The sequence below is a fragment of the Marmota monax genome, unplaced genomic scaffold (assembly GCF_021218885.2).
Source record: "Marmota monax isolate L192 unplaced genomic scaffold, Marmota_monax_Labrador192_F-V1.1 WCK01_AAM20220418_F8-fsc00033, whole genome shotgun sequence".
NCBI lineage: Eukaryota > Metazoa > Chordata > Mammalia > Rodentia > Sciuridae > Marmota > Marmota monax.
The window spans coordinates 3,026,169-3,045,227 of NW_026694282.1; the positions used below are offsets into that span (position 1 = coordinate 3,026,169).

A 19,059-nucleotide genomic window follows, 5' to 3' on the forward strand; every position below is an offset into this window, starting at 1 on the left:
CAGAGGGGGGAAAAAAGTTATTTCTATTGAACTCTCAGAAATATCTGTGACCTTTTCCTTTTTCACAGAAGTATTTCTTCTTCCCAATTTCTCCACAGTATCTTGAATCCTTTACCTGGTATTTTTCTAGTCTGATCTTGCCCTGGGTTCTTCAAGACTCTGGTCTCTCCCTGTCCTCAGTCTTGACTGAATTCGGAGATGGAAAAAAATAAGTTTGGCTTTGTCATGTACTTATTGTTCTCTGTTGGCTTTTGTCTGCTGATCCCAAGTCCTTAAGATGGCAAAACACCTCGACTTTATCCCTTAATGTCAAATTATTTGTACTTCATAAATACTGTGGGTAAATATAACTGATCCCGCCCCCAATTCTATAGAAAAGAACTAGAAACATAATAACGATATCACTCAGTATCACACAGTGCAATGGTGAGGAAGAGGAAAGAGTCACAAAGGACTGAGCACACCTGTGACCACAACCAGGACAGCAGTACAAAGGAAAGCACCTCACAAGATACCTGAAGGAGAATCTGAAGCATTTTAAATTATACCCGTGAAGCTGTATTTGGGAGCCCTCTGCTCCTCTATTGGTTTTCATGACTGCCAGATGCACTACTGTAATTATATTCATTAAACTTGAAAAGAAGGACCAGTGAGTAACATCTTTCCTAAATGACCCCACAAGGAATCTGAGGTTCCCAACACTTTATGTATGGGAAGGAAGCAGACTATAGATACCAGAAGAAAGGGGTGAGAATCCTACGAGAAATGACCAAAAGAGTTCAATTACCAAAAATAGTTAAAGGGTATAATTTATCAGCATCTTAAGTTTCTATAAATAGAAAGAGAGATAATTCTGATTTGTTTACCAAAGAGAATTTAAATGGAAACAACAAAGAGAATACAATGTAGACCTGAAGGGAAACCAAACACAAAAACTTCTGTCTTCTTATAAAGAGTCCTCTGTGGCAAACTCAAGACTCATTCAAATACAAAGTACCTCGCCTTTGTTTGCTTCGGGGTTGGAGAATGGGGCTTTCCCAGGGCACCATCACACACATACGCAGAATAATTAGTCATGAGTGCATACCCATTTTCATGATGATGTATATATAGCAGACTCTTTTGCTCACTGGCACATGAAAGGGATTTTTAATTTGTTGTGATTCAATAAGGAGAAAGTAGCTGTCAGTTGGACTGCCATTTCTGTCATACTTCTTAATAATATGGCTCCTGTAATTACACTGTGGTTCTTTATATTAACTCAGTGAAAGCTTGCTTGGTTTTAGCATGAAAACAATTTATGAAATTACAGAAATAGACTGAACACAGCAGTTCATTTGTTGAAGCAATTATCCAGATCCTTGTCAAAAAAAAAAAAAGGAGTACAAGCAAGAGGAGACTGTGATGTGCAAAAAATGGTTCTAATTCTATGCTCTAATATGTACAATATGTCTGTGGTTGAGCTGAATTATGTTAATAAACTGCAGCCGAAATATATTTGTCACAACACAAAAGAAAGGCGTTATCAATCGTCCTGCCAGATACTTCAAATTAGTCACCAAAGCATCCAGCCGCAGTTGCTTCTTTAACCTACAGATGAAAGGAAAGGCTCACAGGACAGTTTTCCTAAGAGACCAGAAGGATTTTTCTAATATTTTGAATTATCTGGAAAATAGCTGTAAAGTACAATGTATCACAAGGGCCATTTTAGAATGACATGTAAATATCCAACTCTTGGTATCAATCTGATGTTATTTTTGACTGGTTATCAATCAAAATTCAGGTTCCCAAGCAACTTCTAAGAAGGGGATTTGGAATACTTGTTGCTGGAAAGGTTGGAATAACAAAGCAACCAAGGGATACCAGAGTTATTCTCTAAATAATTGCATAAAGGCTAATAATAATAATTTTTAAAAGTCTCACCTCATAGTCGGGTAAGACAAGGCATCTACAGTTGATTAGCATTTAGCCATTAAATAATAACTTGCAAGAGCAGCACTGTAAGCTGTCATCCAAATTTCATTTAAGCATGTTTATCGAATTCTCTGAAATAACAATTTTAAAGTATTCAACTATAAAGGAACAATTATTGATTGAATTTAACTAAACTTCCAAATTTTATACACATATAATCTATTATATAAATGTGCCCCCATGGAATAAATATTCAAGGAAAAAAATATCTCTCCATACTAAAAATAATCTAGCCACTTTCTTAATATAAACCACATAACATTAATAAAAAAAGCACATTACTAAAAAAAGCACATTTCCTTTTAATCATTTTAATAGTGAGTTTTCAGGAAGTAGGAGAGAGAACAAGAGTCCTAACACTAAAATAAAACGAAGTGCTAGAAAACAGAAGCAAAAAAAAAAAAAAAAAAATCCAGTTCAAATTGTGAATTGTGTGACAAAGTGTTACACACAATAAAACGTGGATGTAGCTCTTTCTCCCCACATCTGGAGATAGTTTAGCATACCGATTTCCAGAATCCAAGCAATTGTCCAGTCTGACTAGCCCCTTTCATTCACAAATAAACAATTAATGGAATGGGCAACTAATTTTCCAAGTGTTCATATTCATTAAGCTGTTTCCTGAAATTAAGTATCTGCCTTGTGATACAATACTGTACACAATAAAATATCTCCCATTCCCTTCCCTAGTCACCTTTCTCATAGCAAATATAGGTTGTATTTCTATTTTCCTTCTTTAAGATACACTAGGATCTGAAAATCAAATTCTCTTATCTATGAATAAGATGCACAAAATATTAAAACATGATAAGATCCTATCACCATTTCTCAGCAAGAATTTTTATTCTTGCAGCCCCATCGATTCAATAAATATTTATCAAACACCTACTATGTGGAAAGTAGAATTCTAAATCCTGATACATAAGGATAAATATGTCCTCAAGGAATTTACAACCGAGGAGAGAGATAAACCTGACCACAAATAACTATACTATAAAGTGGAATGTGATCAATGTGACAAGAGAGGCATAAACAAAACACTTTAGGGTTCAGGGGAGAGAGACTTCTTTTGAGATAATGAGCAAAGGCTTAGTGAAGGAAAAGATCTGGAAGATGGATAGGCTTTCAAGAGGCACTGACTCAAAGGTCTTCAAGGTCAGAGGACATATCTTGCTTTACTTGGCATTGCTCCCCCACCCCCACACACACACCTTTCACCTGGACTGTCAGCACTCATGCAAAAGTAATTTAACTGAACTCAACAAGGCAAGATGAGGAAAGATGATCATCCAATATGGACATGTCCTGCCAAAGGAAGAGAGAGAAGGCAAGGGGCTTGTCATAGAAAAAGAAGACGTGTGAGTTACAGAAAAGGAGAATATCCAGAAGCATAAAGACAGAAAATGTTGGGGCTATGAATCTCTAAAATATATTGCTCTAGAATTCAAGTCAGAGTACCTAAGGAGTAGCAGATGCAGGGAAGGGCTTTCTCTGAAGTTCCCCTGCCTACCGAAAAGTTGGATCCCCCAGAAGATCAACTCCATAGGAAAGAAGACTATAGCTGACACAACACTTAATATCCCCAAAACACTTGGGACAATATTGGCCCACTCATCTCCCATAAAGATAGTTTACTCCTCTTCTAGAAATGGCCTATGACCTCTGCTTCCCTATCCCCCAAGAAGAGGGTGTACAAACTTCTAACTTTCATTAGGCTTTTGGCTGCCCACTTTGCTGTGATGCCTCCACGCACATAATAAACTTGTATGAAGACTCAATTATCAAACTACCAGAGGGGAGAGAGAAGGTTCTTCCACCCCTACAAAACATATTCTAAAAAATAAATTGAACTAAAATATAATCTAGCCAGAAAATTGCATTTTTAAATCTGTAAACTGTGGAAAACATCGAAAATATCTAAGCATATGACTAATGTAACTAGAAGAGCTATATGCCTGTGGTGCCAGTTTCAGCATGAATGTATCAAGTGTACTTTTCCAGTTTTAAAAAGCAAAGCGCACAGGGAAGAAAAAATGTGCTATGTTAAAGAAATTAAAGATCTACAACTCCTGACCATTAAGTTAACACTGTGCCTTTAAAACTAAACAATTTCTACAATGTCCTTGCAACTCAGGAAAAAAAACAAAAGGGTGCTCTAACTAATTTAAAATTAAAAAAAGAAAAGAAAAATTCTAAGAAAAGGTGGCCCCAGGTGCCATATGTTATTCAAAATCAATAGTAGTAGCAGAATGTGAAGCATTCCTTACTACCACCAGGTTCTCCAGGGAGGCACTTATAACAAAAGCACCAGTTTGATCCCAAGCAACACACACACACCTCTGAGAATGAGAAAGTAAATTCTGAAGGTTCTTATGAGCAATTATCTTCCTTTTGTTACTACTTGCGATTATTTTAGAAGTACTCCTTGCTACTTTGCATATACTTTTATATGTCACCATGGGTAAATTTAAGGAGACTCCTGGACCTCTTACCATAGTTTGGGTTCTCCTACAACCCTGAATATACAACCATGAATTCAACTTAGGGACTGCAGACTGTGACAATTCCCTAGGATTTCTCAGAAGGGATGGTGACAAGCATATTTATCATCAGTGCATGTCACACAGCATTGCAAAATTTTATGAATTGTCTCAGATTCCAGACAGATAGTTTATTTTAAACTAACTGTCTGGATAACATTTGGATGAACAACAACAACAAAAAATAAGTAAATCACAAAAGGGAGAAGGGTAGTAGGTAGTATCTTAATAGAAAACAGTCGTCCAAAGGAAGAAATGAAAAATTCAGTCTTCTGGTTCATGTGCTGCTAGAGCCAAAACTAATGAAAACAAGGCTCCAAACCAAATTGAAGCATGCCTACAACTGTTTATTTCTTTCCTAAAGGAAGAATTCAGAGAATTCTATCTGATCAATGTAAATGGCTTTACTATCATGTTAAAATGTACCTTTTCTATAAATAAAAAGAAAGTAAGGTTAGAAATTCCAGGTACCCTTTAAAAACAAAATTTCTGGGCTGCTACTTCTTTTTGATTATGATTTTTTAAAGTTACATTTATTTATTTCAAAAATGACACACAATGGGCTTAGGGTGTAGCTCTGTAGAGGAACACTGGCCAATCATGTGGGAAGCTTCCAGTTTGATCCCAAGCAACACACACACACACACACACACACACACACACACAAGTCACACAAGCCACACAAGCCAGTTACTGTCCTGCCACACACAAATCTCTGTAAACACCCCAGCACGCCCTAGCCAGGCCACTCTGACTGCCGGGTTCAGGAAGGCTGCCTGAGTGAGGATGCCACATGACTGACCCATCATTAGTTGCAGAGGCTCATTAGCTTGTAAACAATCCTGCCTCACATACTCCTGGATTTCATCATCTTAGAATGACCACTTCTCAAGTTCTCGCTGTAGGCCAGGCACTGGGCTACGGTGTTTATGTTCACACAGATGGAAAGAAGGACACACTACCCCAAAATATGCCACCTCCACACAATGAATATTTCAAGCTAAAGGAATCTGAGATATGGAAGGAAGGTTTAAGGATTCTCTTTCCTCCCCAGAAGCAGGTCATTAGACCCTCATGTGAGAAGTGATCTTTCTTTATGCAGAGGAAAGGAGCAGCTCTGTCTCTGAAGATGGAGGCACACTCGGAGGAGTCTCAATCAGCACGACTTGCTGGTTTTCTCCAGTTAACTCCTCTTACATGTCCCCTTCATGCCCTGTCATAATTTTCCAGGACCCGCCACTCTTCTCAAACCTGGCATAAAAGCACTCAGTTTTCAACTCTTCCTTCAGGTCTTTGTTTCCTTAGGAAAGCCCCTGTGTTACACAAAACTTACTAAATTTGTATCTTTTTCTCTTGTTAATTTATCTTCTGGTACAGAGGCCCCAGCTAAGAACTTAGAAGGGTAGAAGGAAATGATATTATTTTCTCCCCTACAATAGAAACATTTTTTATAACATGAATGAATTTAATTTTCATGACAACTGAGCAAGATAGTTACTATTATCATCTCCATTTTACAGATAAGGAAAGTAAGAGTCAAAGAGAATAAGGGACTGGCCAAGGTCTCATAGTTGATCAATGGAAAAACTGGAATTCAAAACCAAGTCTCATAGCTCAATGGTCCAATTCATGGGTTTCATTACATTAAGATAACACCAATTAAGTCGGCAAATCTGGCAACCACGACTAGTTAATAATGTTCCATAACCATGCTGAAAAAGTCCTCCTGGCATATGTTGGAATTTTTAAGGTGGCGCTCCCTAGCATTTCATAGTATGTTTCCCCCACCCCCTGCCCCAACTTGAAGCATTCTTTCTTGCTGCCACTTCTGCAATATGTTAGAGGAATCATATGGGGAAAAAAAGAAAGAAAAAAAATGCTACAGATAATATGGATCTGCTTTGTGAACTATAACACATCATTTGTACAAGGTTTAAATCACAATATTGGCAAATCTACAGTCCTAATTTGGACAACCATACAGTTCATTTGAGAATATGGAAATTGACATAAGGTTATAAAAATCATTAATATATATAAATTTCCATCTCCCTTTAAATCCATTATTCAGTATTAGCACTGCAATCAAAATGAGGTACTTGTTTTGTAACCAAATAAGGAAGAGGGAGGGAGGGAAGGAAAGAGAGAGAGAGAAGAGGGAAAGAAAGAAAGAGAGAGAGAGACAAGATGATGTTTTGAGGATTAAGAGTTACCTCCTTTTGAACTAAAATTCATGAGATGTATCTTCTTAGCAAGATGTAAACTGAAAGTTTATAATTTTGTTTAAAAAATGCAAATGAAAACATCATTCTATGTCAAATTATATTAGGGTCAAGGAAGAATGTATCATCGAAAGAAAAGCATAAAAAATATAAAAAATCATTATGAAAACAGTCCTATTTCTTGAGTAGAGTTCACCCAGGTCACATTCTCACCCAAGGGAAGTGCCACCAAGCCCTGCAGAGCCAGCCTCTCCATGCTACAACTGTAGACAAAAAAAACCCAACAAAAACAAAAACAAAAACAAAAAACAACAACAGGAGATCATCTATAGAAGCCTCTGAGCACAAGGCACTTGAGTATGGTCTTTGTAGCAGGTACAAAGATGACTAAAATGGTTCAGCTGCAATGGAGAATCTGGAGCTAGGTTTCACTAGTGTCTTTCTGAAGCATCTTTCTCAGCACTCAAACAAATATATAATAGTCTTATTTTAGGTATTGTTCTATTCAATTTAAATTCATTCAATCTTCACAATTAATTTAAACTATGGAAGATGTAGGTATTACTATTCCATTTTATAGATGAGGAACTTGGGCTTCTCAATACTTCAGTGATCTGTCTAGTGACATACAGCTAGGACAATTGGTGGAAACGGGATTCAAACCAAAGCAGCCTAGTTTTACAGTCAATGCTTTATGTCACTATGTTGTGCTGGCTTTTCTCCACAATACTATGCCTGGACTAATCTCTAAAGTAAGTATCATTTTAGAGTAACCAAAAATAACTTTCAGGGCTACCTATTGAGAGACATGGCACACTTACAATCAGCTGGTAAGAACACCACCAATAATTCCCAGCCCCACAGCAGTAGAAAGCTAGCTCCCCTACCAGTGAGGCCAGTGTCTTGAGGACTGGCATTCCCCACCCTTCCCTGCCATGCAACCCTTGCCATGGCTGGGCTCAGGGGAGCAGGTCTCTGATAGTTGTCCACACTATCTCTAGGATTTAAACTGGACCATCTGGCTGCCTCATTCTCTCAGCTGGGCTATGCCTGAAAACCTTCAGGTTGCATTTAACGGCATTGCTTCTCTCTAGCCAAAATTTCAGCTCTAGAGCTATTCTACACAGATTCCAATTCATTCTAGAATAGTATAGAGAAAGCTATCCCTATCCTGTGGTCTGCCTTCTCTATGATGAAAACTTTTCATTACCAAAATATGTTCACAGGAGGCCCCAGGAGGGAGGAGGAGAACCACATAGAGCATGGCAAGCTCTTAAAACACACTTTGGGCTTATTGTTCAGGGCTCTCTATTTACCAATTCTATCGTAGAAGGGCTGTAAATTTCAATCTCAAAAGGGAGGAACAGAATCTCACACTACAGTACTGAATAAAACCTAGGATTAGAAAATCTACAAATTCTTCAAAGCAAGGTATAAGAACATGAGGTTGAGAAAGAACAGGTATTTGTCCCTTTCTATGTTAAGTCTTGATCACTTTACTTAAGTAAAGTTGTGTACCCTTATAAGAACAGCTGGACTGGTACTTTCTGAGGCTCTCTAACACCAGGCTTTGTTAAGAGTAGGGCAGGGGACTCAGAGAGTAAACAGCAGTCCCAGGTTCAGAGTGTCCTGAAGCTCTAAAAAAAAGAGATTTTCCAAACTCAACTAACTTTCAAGGAAAAAATAAATGAGAATGGCTTATCACCAAAAAAAAAAGAAGAAGAAGAAGGAGGAGGAGGAGGAGGAGGAGGAGGAGGAGGAGGAGGAGGAAAAAATTGACCTACTGACAGAGCAACAACTTTGCATAAGTAAGTTATCATATTTCCCAGTTTTTGTTATTGTTTTTGTTTGGTAAGTAAAGCAGTTAAAGGTAGCTTTTTAACATGTGTTGGGTGCAAATATCACTGTAACAAGGAATCTTATCTTTAAAGGATTTTCAATAAACTGGGGGCTCAGAATGAGAAGGGAGGAGAATTCAAATAAATTATTACATTTCCAAGAGAGGGATGGTTCTGGTCAGGAGGAAGAACGGAAAACATGAAATCACACTTCCTAGTTAGAATATTCACAGAAAAATAAATAGGTACGCCATCAATTTTTCCCAAGAATAGGAAAGAGGAGAGCAAGAAGAAAATTCAAACCCAACATAATGCTTTGGGAAAGCAAGATTCATTCTTCTTTAAAAAAAATAAAAATGCTGCAGGGAACCCTCTGGCACATCAGGCTCCCTGTGATTGCCGAGTGAAAACTGTACCATAAAATTCAAGTCCCTAAGTGCCAGAGGAAAAGAAACTTTCCCCAAATAACAAAATAAAAATAAACCTTCAGTTAAAATAATATATTACACACTGATATAAACTGAAATGCTCTTGTCCGTGGGTTGAGCTTATGAAACCCTTAAACATGAGCATGTAACACTAACAAACTATTTGACATTATTATTTGGGTTCAAAGGCTCCCTTTCTCTAAATGTTTATAGCACCATACCAGTTATTTCAACTGAGCTGACACAATGAATTTCAAATGATCTAATACTTTCGACTTACCAGCGGATTAGCACATGATTACCCTGAGTAAAAGGATTATTATTACTGCTGCTCTAAGATATTAACACTTTCTGTAACACACTCTAAGGACACTGTATAGATCACTAAAAAATGTGACAAAATATGTGGAGGGAGAGGGGATTTTCAAAAAGGAAGGTGATAAGTGTTCTTCTCTTTCAGGTTTCCTTGTTTTAAACTAGGTAGGCCTCCCAACAGTATAATCAACATTTCGCCTGAACTTAACAGTGGTGTTCAAGTCACAGATAAACAAGCCCCTTCTTAGATGCACTCAGGAAATTAAGCCACGTGGGGCCTTCTTCCCAAGAAGATCAGGCTCCAAACAAAAACCCCCACTTTGTAATAGACAACTAATTCTCATGTAATGAATGACAGAACACAGCATTAATGTACTTAACAAGACAGAGCTAAATTCAATGAAGCTTGACGCCATTTATATGAAAAAGGGATACATTTGTAGACAGAGCCAAAGGGAAAGAGGATAATTCTGAATTAAATCGTGTAGCTTTTGGTTTGGTTTAGCCCTCTCACTGGAAATAAAGATCACTGCTAAAATATTACCATTAAAACTGGCAGTGGCAAACAACACTAACTGCCACCTTATTAAACTCTAACTCTTACTGACTGATGAAGAGGCAACAGCTAAAGGACTTTGTTCAGAGTTTCTCCTGGCAAAATATTCTATCTACCTCTTTTTTGGTAGTGGGGATTGAACCTAGGGATGCTGTACCACTGAGTTACATCCAGAGCCCTTTTGACTTTAAGACAGGGTCTCATTGAGTTGCCCAGGCTGTTTGAATTCATGCTCCTTCTGCCTCGGCCTCCCCCATAGCTGGGATTTTGCAGGCATGCACCACCATGCTTAGCATCAATGTCATTTCTTTAAGGCTAAATTCTTAATCCGTTAAAAATGGGCCCTTTTCCCATCAAATTCCATGGTATGCAATTCTGCCACCACATGACACAATCATGGAAACTTTGGATAACCTAATGTCTTACCATCTAGTGAACACTGTAGATGCAGCACTAAAACAAAACACACAGAAGCAAGCCGTGTGACGCAAAAGGAATATATCGAAAGGCACTTAGGGGACTGTTTGAGTGTTTCATTGTTAAATTTACCCTACTGTAACATCAACAGAGACGCTGTAGGGATACAAGTTGCATGGAGGGGTCATGTTTGTATGGATAGGTAGGGCCACCACAACAAAAGATTGTTAAAAGCTTATGAATACCATAATGCCAACTCTCCCTTTCCAGTATAGTTTCAGAAAGAAGATTTCAAACTACATTTAAAAACACAGTATATGAGCAATGCTGATCAAGAACTTTTATTCTGAAAGCTATTTATGACTTATAAGTAGATGAGAGAATAGTCTAACTCCTCTAGCAGGTTTACAGTAAGAACACTGACCTAAATAGCACACTTCATGCATCTGGTGATATGACTTATTTCTGAAGGACGTTCTTAGGCACACAGAGGTAACACCACCTGGAACCGCTATACCTTAAGGCAAGGACGCCTCAGCTTTCCTCTTTTCTCTCCTACCCACAATGTTATCTGGTTCCACTGTTGTCACAGAGCCAGAGAATAAAGCTCTTCCAGAAAACTCACCCAAGATCAAACTGTGCCTGGTGACAGCAACGTCCAGGCCATAAGTAATGTTCAAAGGATTCAACAACGCCTGTGACTGATCATTCTCCTTCCCTTGCCATCACCTGCTGATTTTGTCCAGGTGTTTTATGGCTATCTTGAGGATCTGGAGAGCAGACAGAGGGAAGACTTTGCCAATTTCTTTTGTCTGGGATTCTGAATTCCTTACACAGATGGTGGACAGCCTCAGCCCAGGGCAGCGCCAGGGTATATTGCCTTCAACCTCCAAAAGGAGAAAAAGAGGGAGACATTATCTTCTCCTGTAACACTGCCCATAATATGTCCGTGGTTTGCAAAACTGAGACAGCATGGATTCCCAGGGGGTAAAAAGAGGAATGAAGAAAGTCAACAAGCAACTTGAAAATATTTACTTGTTTGAGTTATTACTGAGCATTTCCCAATAATCAGAAATCCTGATGAGGAAGATAAGTCCTGAAGAAAAGTGTTTCTATCAAAATTGTCAAACTTTTAGTTCTTTTTTATTATTATTGTTATTATATATCAAAGTTACCAGGTCTTGTAAATTAACCAAAATAAGGACTTAAAATTCCAAGTCAATCTTTAAAAGCTATTGCTCTGCTATGATGGGTAGAAAATTGTACTGGCATTTAACTTCTATGCCAGCCACATGAGTACTGGAAATGGGGACAGTCCAAATTGAGATGTGTTGGGAGACTCAGTATGAAAATAAGAATACAAAATATCTCAATAAACATTCATATTAATTATATCAATGTTTATATTTACTAGACATGCAAATGATAACATTTTATATACTAGATTTTAAAAACTATGTTAGAACTGATTTCATCTATTTCCTTGATTTTTCATATATGGCTCACATTATTATTTATCTTAAACAGAGCTATTCTAGACACTGGGACTCTTGTCATTTCAATCTCATGTTGATTGTATGACATGGTATTTTTTCTTAGCCTCCCGAGCATCATTATTTTCAAGTGAGGGAATGGAAATCAGGTATATAGATTCCAAATTTCATAGCTTTAAGTATTAAAAAAATGTATAAAATTTTACCGAGTTATTTTTCAGACTTTTATGCCTAAAACTCAAGATTCATTTTCATTTCAGCCTTCTCTCTAGAAGCAGTGAAAAACAAACAACAGATAACTAGGTTTTATTTATCAGTTGCTAAATTTAAAATGATTTTTTTATACTACAATTTTCAGAGGGATTTGAACAAGGTTTTTAATCGAGGCTGACTTGGTAATCACACTGAGTTTCATCAGTGATGAATAACTCAAAATGATATATAAAGTTAAGAAAACTGATTGCTGTTCATTTGGTAAGAAGGTTACAAAGGCAGACACACCAAACCAAACCTCAGGAAAGGTTTAGTGGTTCCCTCATTGAATCCCAGGGGAGTATATCTTCAATTACAAGCTACAACCTGGTAGTCTCCCTCTTGGAGACTTTTTTTTTTTTAAAGCAATAGCTGCACGTATTGCATCTATTATTATGAACTTCATAATAATTCAAAAAATACCTACTCACATAGTTCGTGGGTGGCTGCACCCAGAGAAGGATAGTTCTAGGTGACTGTTATTCTACGCCCATTCTAACTGGCAGTGTTATACATTATTATAAAAAGGCCAAAGAAGAAGCATTTAAAGAACAACAATGTCAGATAAAAATTTAAATGCTTAATTTTACATTATCATTTCTTTGCAGTTAAGGAACCATGAATAATTTCATTCTCTAGGTTTCCTGAGAGAAATGAACATTTTATTTTACAGGTTATGTTGAGGATTTGAGTTGGTTTGCTGACTGAACCAGGGAAAGGAAGTGGAAAACAGAAGGAGGAGATTAAGTGTAGGACAGAAACTCAGTATTAGTTTATTGTATTTGATTTTACCAAAATGATGGTGAGACTAAACTACTTATTCTGCCTCAGTGAAAGCCTAGTCAGAGGCAGAAGCTGGGGAATATGGACATATGGTACCAGACTGTATTATTCTTTGCATAACGAGTTTAAAATTCTAATATACAGTTAGCAGAAAAGAGAGATCATAGTCTGTATATCCAAAGGGAGAAACTTTCAAAAGAAATCAAAGACCAAAGTAAAGATCACTAAAACACAGGAGCAAGTGAGGGAAGAACAATATTGTCAAAGCTAAGGAGTCTGAAGAGAAAAACACTGGAAAGGTTTCCATGATCCTACTCTGAAGAGCATTTCAGCAGACTGTTTTAAATTTTTAACTTTACCAAAGAAGCCCAAAGAAATACCTGTAACTACAGTATTTGATTTTAGAATCTAATTTACATGCAAGTAAAACATTCATCTAAATTATTTGCTTTTATAAATATTCCTAATGTGTATCAGATAAATATTAAAGCAAGGTTGAATTAATTCATAGCTGCTCTTTCCTTGGCTAATACCAGATGTATGTGGGTCACAATGTGGATGGCTCTTGCCCAAAACCTCTGAGAAAACCCAGTGAGGCCTATTTGAGGTCTATTGATAACAGGCAAGGTGAAAAGGATTCAGTGAAAAGAAAAGCAGGAAACAAGAGGAGATGTTCCCTTAGAAAAAGAATTATTGGGTATTTTTGTCCCTTAATATTTGGGTATTTTTTCTTCAAACAAAGAAATTTTTTGCTTAAATGTTTAAAACGTGGGAAAATATATACTTTCAAAAGATCATTTCATTCACTAAAGTTTTAACCTAGTCAAGAATTTCTTAAAATATACTAAGTTTCTTTTTAAAATAGTTTAAAATGCTACTTCAAAATTCTTTTGTTGGAACTACCATTTTTTACAATCTTATTTCTTCACACAGCAAGGAGCTTCCAGAAACCACTCGAACATTCCTGCCCTCTGAATATTTGGGAATGGTCTCTTCATGTGTTACGAATAAGCCAGACAAAGTATTTATATTAATGGCCACACAATGAATATTCAACTGCATTTGGACTCTGAAAATGTCCAGGGCTCCTTCACTTGTGCTTGCTTAACTATCTGATTAGACCAAACTTTCCCTGACCTCAACAAAGTCCTATTAATGTTCACTATGGCAACAGAACTGGACAAAATCACATAATAAATACCTGTAATTTTAAAGGAGAGGCAAGAAAAAGTGCTCACGCAACATAAAAGTTAATTTTACATCAGTATCATTAATATTATACTCACACTGTAACAGCCAAATAAACCTTGTGCCTTAAAAACAGATCAGGTCGCTTGAGCAGCCTGCTGCATTCTGCTAAAAAAGCAAAATCTGTCATGCATGGCAAGTTGACACTCTTCCTCAATGACTTTTACTATCTCTGGTCAACTTTGAAATCATCCTCTTCCATGTATTGAATCTGAAGACCTCACTTGTATAAAGTTTTATCAATAGGTATTAAAAGCACAAAAAAAGTTATGAAATGGTTTCAAATGGAAGTCTTTTATTAAGGTGAGATTTTTTTATCTGGGCATTCAAGTTGCTTTTTTTAAAAAAAATCCAACAATTATTTCTTTAAAGAAAGGTCTTTATGTGCTTGAAATTAAAATGCACACAAGATAGTCTTTCAAGGCCAGCAAGCACTTCCTAACCAAATTCCCCACTTCCTTTGCTAGCTAAACATAACTACTTCAAATGTGTACATCCTTTAAAAAGTTAGAAGGGAGCACCTCGAACGTAATAGCAGGCAGCTGGAAAGCCAATTGGCGCAGTCAGAGAGCACATTTTAGAAAGAGGCTCTTTAACATTCAATAACTAAGTGGTAATTGGGCACAGAAACATAAACTGTCAAACTGAATCAAAACCCCTTTGCTTTTTGGAGAATTATTTGTAAGATTATACTAGAATTAAATTTGAACATGCATCTACCCTATGCATTCAGTCAAATTATAAAACAAAAAAAAAATTTGCTGCGCTTTCTTTGGATAAAATTAATGTCAGCTTTGTGTCCTTAAACCAGACCCGATCGGGAAATGAAATATGTTTAGTCCTGAAATAGTTGTGGTAATTCAATCCCTGCACTCTCCTTATTTTCTTGATGACAAAGAAAAACTCCCAACTGGCAGGGCCACCTGCACTGATTACTCCTCCATCCACACCCACAGAATATGAAAATGAGCCAATGATCATTAACCTTAATTTCTTCTAACATAAACCTCAGCTCTTTTTCAGTCTTGCTACTCAGGGAACTCCCCTGAGATAAAGGAAAAGAGAAAGGGGGGAAATAAGGAAATAGGGAGTGAAAGCTCAGTGCACGAGGAGGGGTTCACGAATGAAAAATGGAATCCACTGGCTTTTAAAAAATTGCACAGCTGGCTTATTAAACTTCATACAGAAAAAACTTCACAAAGATAAAGAGAGTCCCGGCCATCACTAACTCTCCAGATAGTGGGATATTTTCCTGTTTGAGCCTCCTCTTCAGAGCAAACAATAAGAAAGGATGCTTTTCTCTCTACCTTCTCTTCCCCCCCCCATCCCCCACATCTCAGTCCCCCACTCAGACATCACTATATAAAGATAGCTTGCAATAAAAGATGGGTCTGGACAGCAAGAATGCAGGTGCAGCTGTAAGATCTGCAGTGTGAGGACCAAAGGGCCTTAGCAACCAGAAAGGAGATTCCAAGATGAGCACTTCAAATACAGTAGAGAATGCACAGCACCTTCTGGTCATTCACATTCAAGTCTAGCCAACTGGAATCATTTTTGCTTCAAACTGTGTGGGGTAAGATACCATTAGCATGACATCATCTTCTAATGGATGAGGAGCTAGTTGGAGCCCTAAAAAGAAACACGACCAGGAAGGGAGCAGGAAACCTTCCGAAATAACAACCTCTTCAGCACAGATGTGTGTACTGCAAATTATCTTGTTATGTTTGCCTACAGACCTTGGTCTATCTTAAGCAGGTTGCTCAGAGCGGATAAGACTATGAAAATGAAGAACAGCTCATCATGTCAACAGATAAAACTACACAAGACCCCCTGGTAAAGCATTCCTGAAGCTAAAGGGAAAACCAACTTCAAAAACCATTACCATGCTAAATGAAACCAAAAAGTCTTTAATTCGTGTTTTCTCTATTACAAATATTGACTGCAAAAGGCACATAAATGCATAAAGAATGTAACAAAAGTCTAATTGTGTTACCTGCAAGTACATTACGGGATGTTTGTTGCCTACCCAGTGCAGGCAGGCAGAGCAACTTTGACCACGCAGTTATTCCCTCAATGTTTCAGACTTCAACTCAAATAGCAGCCATGAGGAGGGTGAGGAAGGAAGGCAGGCAAAACAAACAAAACAAAAACAAAAACCTGGCTCAACTGGGTTGTGGATTCCAAAGCCCAATTTGCACTAAAACCTGGCCTTCAGGCACTCGGTGTTCCCTGCCTTCTTGCTCAGCCTACCAACTCTAAGAGGCACATGCATGCACAGCCACCCTTCCTCCTGTTTCCTTTCTCCCTTTCCCCCGTCCCTAATCAGACTCTCAAAGGTCAATGGTCCCCTCTAGAAGTGAGGACAGAGTGCTGAAGTATTCAGTGCCATGAGTCATCTTAATAGATACTCTAGTGACTGCCTGCGACCCAGCAGTGAGCCGAGATAGCAGGGCTTTTAATAAAGCAGCACTTTTGCACGCTCACAGCCCCGTTAATTTAATACCTGCCGCTTGTTTACCAAACAGCACAGGCAGTCTCCATGTCGATAACTTCCCGGTGACAGTGAGGCGACTGAATCTGGGCATGGAACAGATGCACCTTTTTACGCTCTGTTAAACCGTGTCACAGACTACAGCCCCTGAGCGCATTCCTTTATTTATGCTGCAGCCAGTTGAGCTAATTGTCAGAGACAGACCTGGTTCTAATTCTGCAGAGTGCAGCAACTGCAGGAGCATATGTGGTGAGGCATGAATGGTGTGGGGCTCTGAAACGAAACAGTTGAAAAACTGAGTCAGAGGGTAGAGGCATAATCTGCCAATATTTTACCTAGAAAGACTTTGAAAATGTCACCTATCTCAACAGTAGGTTATGAGAGAGGGGACAAAGGCAAAGCATCTGCAGTATCCGGACGAAGCAGAGGAAAGCAAATGTTAAAGCAAATACCTATGTAAAGAGAACACAACAGAGCAGCGATGGCATTCACTCTCCAAAGAATACGGTGAGGCCTGTGCAGGTGTAAAATATTCACAGGCTCAGGAACTACTTGATAACAGCAATGTGCAATGCAGCTCACAGCTGCAATGCTGCACCATCCACGGCTGGCCATTTCAGATGCCCTGACACAAGCCCATTAATGGCACCAAAATTACTTGAAGAATAGTCTCTCGTTCGTCCAGCCATACAGCCTTAGTCTGCTTGATCATGTGTAGACAAAGTAACTCCCATTTATTGTTCTCCTCACACCCTGTAGCATTAGAAGTGTTTCTTATTAGCTGTAATACCATACTCATATTTTATCAGTAGCAAGAGTTCACTCTAGTTAAAGTTCTTCACCCGTCATGGGCATTTTTCAGCAAATTAATGTCTTTTACTTGCATGACTTCTCTTCATATTATAATTTGGGGTTTAAACGGATCATAATACTTTATAGAAAGGAAAAAGACAAAAAGAGCTCAGTGTTGATAATTTTTACTACTTATGACTAAATGACCTCAACTGAAGAATAAAAAATTAAGTCATTTGTCTTATGAGGTACAGAGGACATTTTATGGCGTACAATTTAGCTAATAATGGGTTGGGGCCAATCCTTAACAAGTCACATGCTTCCATTGTCCCTTCACCCCTGCTTATGTTTTTACCACATCCTAACAAAAACATGACCAGAACTGGTGAAAAACATACGGTTCCAACTAATGAATCACATACTTTCCCGCAAGTACAGTAAGTACTACCAGCTGTGCGACAGTCTTGCTTTGGCAGTGCAACCAGCTTCGAACAAGCCGGCCCATCTGAAAGCAGCTGTATTGAAAAACCACAAGCAATATGAGTGTGTCTGCCTTCTCAGGGCAGCTCTGCCTCTGCTCTATGTCTCTTTTCTGTCCCTAGAACATGCCAGCCATCTTGTCTAGAGAAAGTTTCAGAAACTGCAGAGATGGGGGTGAGATTCCACAAATTTTAAAAACTTAAGTATTTAGAAAATGTCATCACTTTGTTAAGGGTGTTGCCACAAGAGGACAATAAAAGGAACACTCCTCTCTCTGTTTGTGTTTCTCTGTGTGTGTTTCTTTTAGGGCTTGCCTGGAACTATAGATGGTGTCTATTCATGTATCTAAATAAGTGAGGTGGGGGCAGGAAGAAGGAACAGCTCTAGACCTGGCTACCTGCAGACAGGCTGTCACATGCTCACAAATGCACAAGCGCACACGGAACAATTCACAGATTATCAACTCATGCCACAAGCTACTGCAAAAATTTCTATGATTTAGACTTGTCATTTATACAACAATAAGCTTCATTTGTAACCACAGAGCATTCTGTAAAAAAAAAAAAAAAAATCCCTGGCAAGTCCTAGATATTTTTATACAAATGCACTTTTCCATTCTTTGCAACATTCAAATGAATAAACATTACTGCCAAAGGGAAAGTCCAGCAGCATTAATTTAGAGATGTAAGTGGAAATAATAGCTTTTTTTAATAACTTTATTTAATTTATTTATTTATATGTGGTGCTGAGCATTGAACCCAATGCTTCAGACTGCAAGGCAAGAGTTCTACCACTGAGCCACAACCCCAGGCCAAAATGATAGCTTTTTTTTTTAAAATGTTCATAGTGTATGAAGGCGATAATCAGTAAAATTTTACCAATAATACATAATTTATCAATTAAATAATCAGTAGCTTTTATGTAGCCTAAGAACCATATTAGGCTTGCTCTGAGAAAAACAAACACCTAGGGTTGTCCGTCACTCTTCCAAAATCTCAACCAGAACAAAATGATAATGGTGAAATTAATTTAGTAGCTTGCAATTGTTCTAAATACAGGGAAGTCAAATGTGAGGATTAACTGGAAGACTTGGCCTTTGATACTTGCCTTTATCATTTAATTTAGTCAAACACATTATTCTGAACTTATGTAGTAAAGATGCTTTATTCAGCAAAATCTAATCCAAAAGTCATAACACCACGTTTTCTCTTTTTGTTTACACCATAATTT

General features: G+C 37.9%; 1 protein-coding gene across 15 annotated transcripts in view; it reads right to left on the reverse strand.

The window, feature by feature from the left end:
* Positions 1 to 19,059, reverse strand: part of Bnc2 (basonuclin zinc finger protein 2) — a 413,122-nt gene that overhangs the window by 167,895 nt on the left and 226,168 nt on the right. Inside the window, exon 1 of one of the 15 annotated variants that reach the window (XM_058586364.1) lies at positions 16,570 to 18,384. The exons of 13 other annotated variants lie outside the window; for them this stretch is intronic. Coding sequence is in view for 1 of the 2 variants with exons in the window: in XM_046467332.2 (XP_046323288.1) it covers positions 16,060 to 16,071 (12 nt within the window). In the remaining variant the exon portion in view is untranslated. One more of the 15 variants, XM_046467332.2, reaches the window with a different exon arrangement.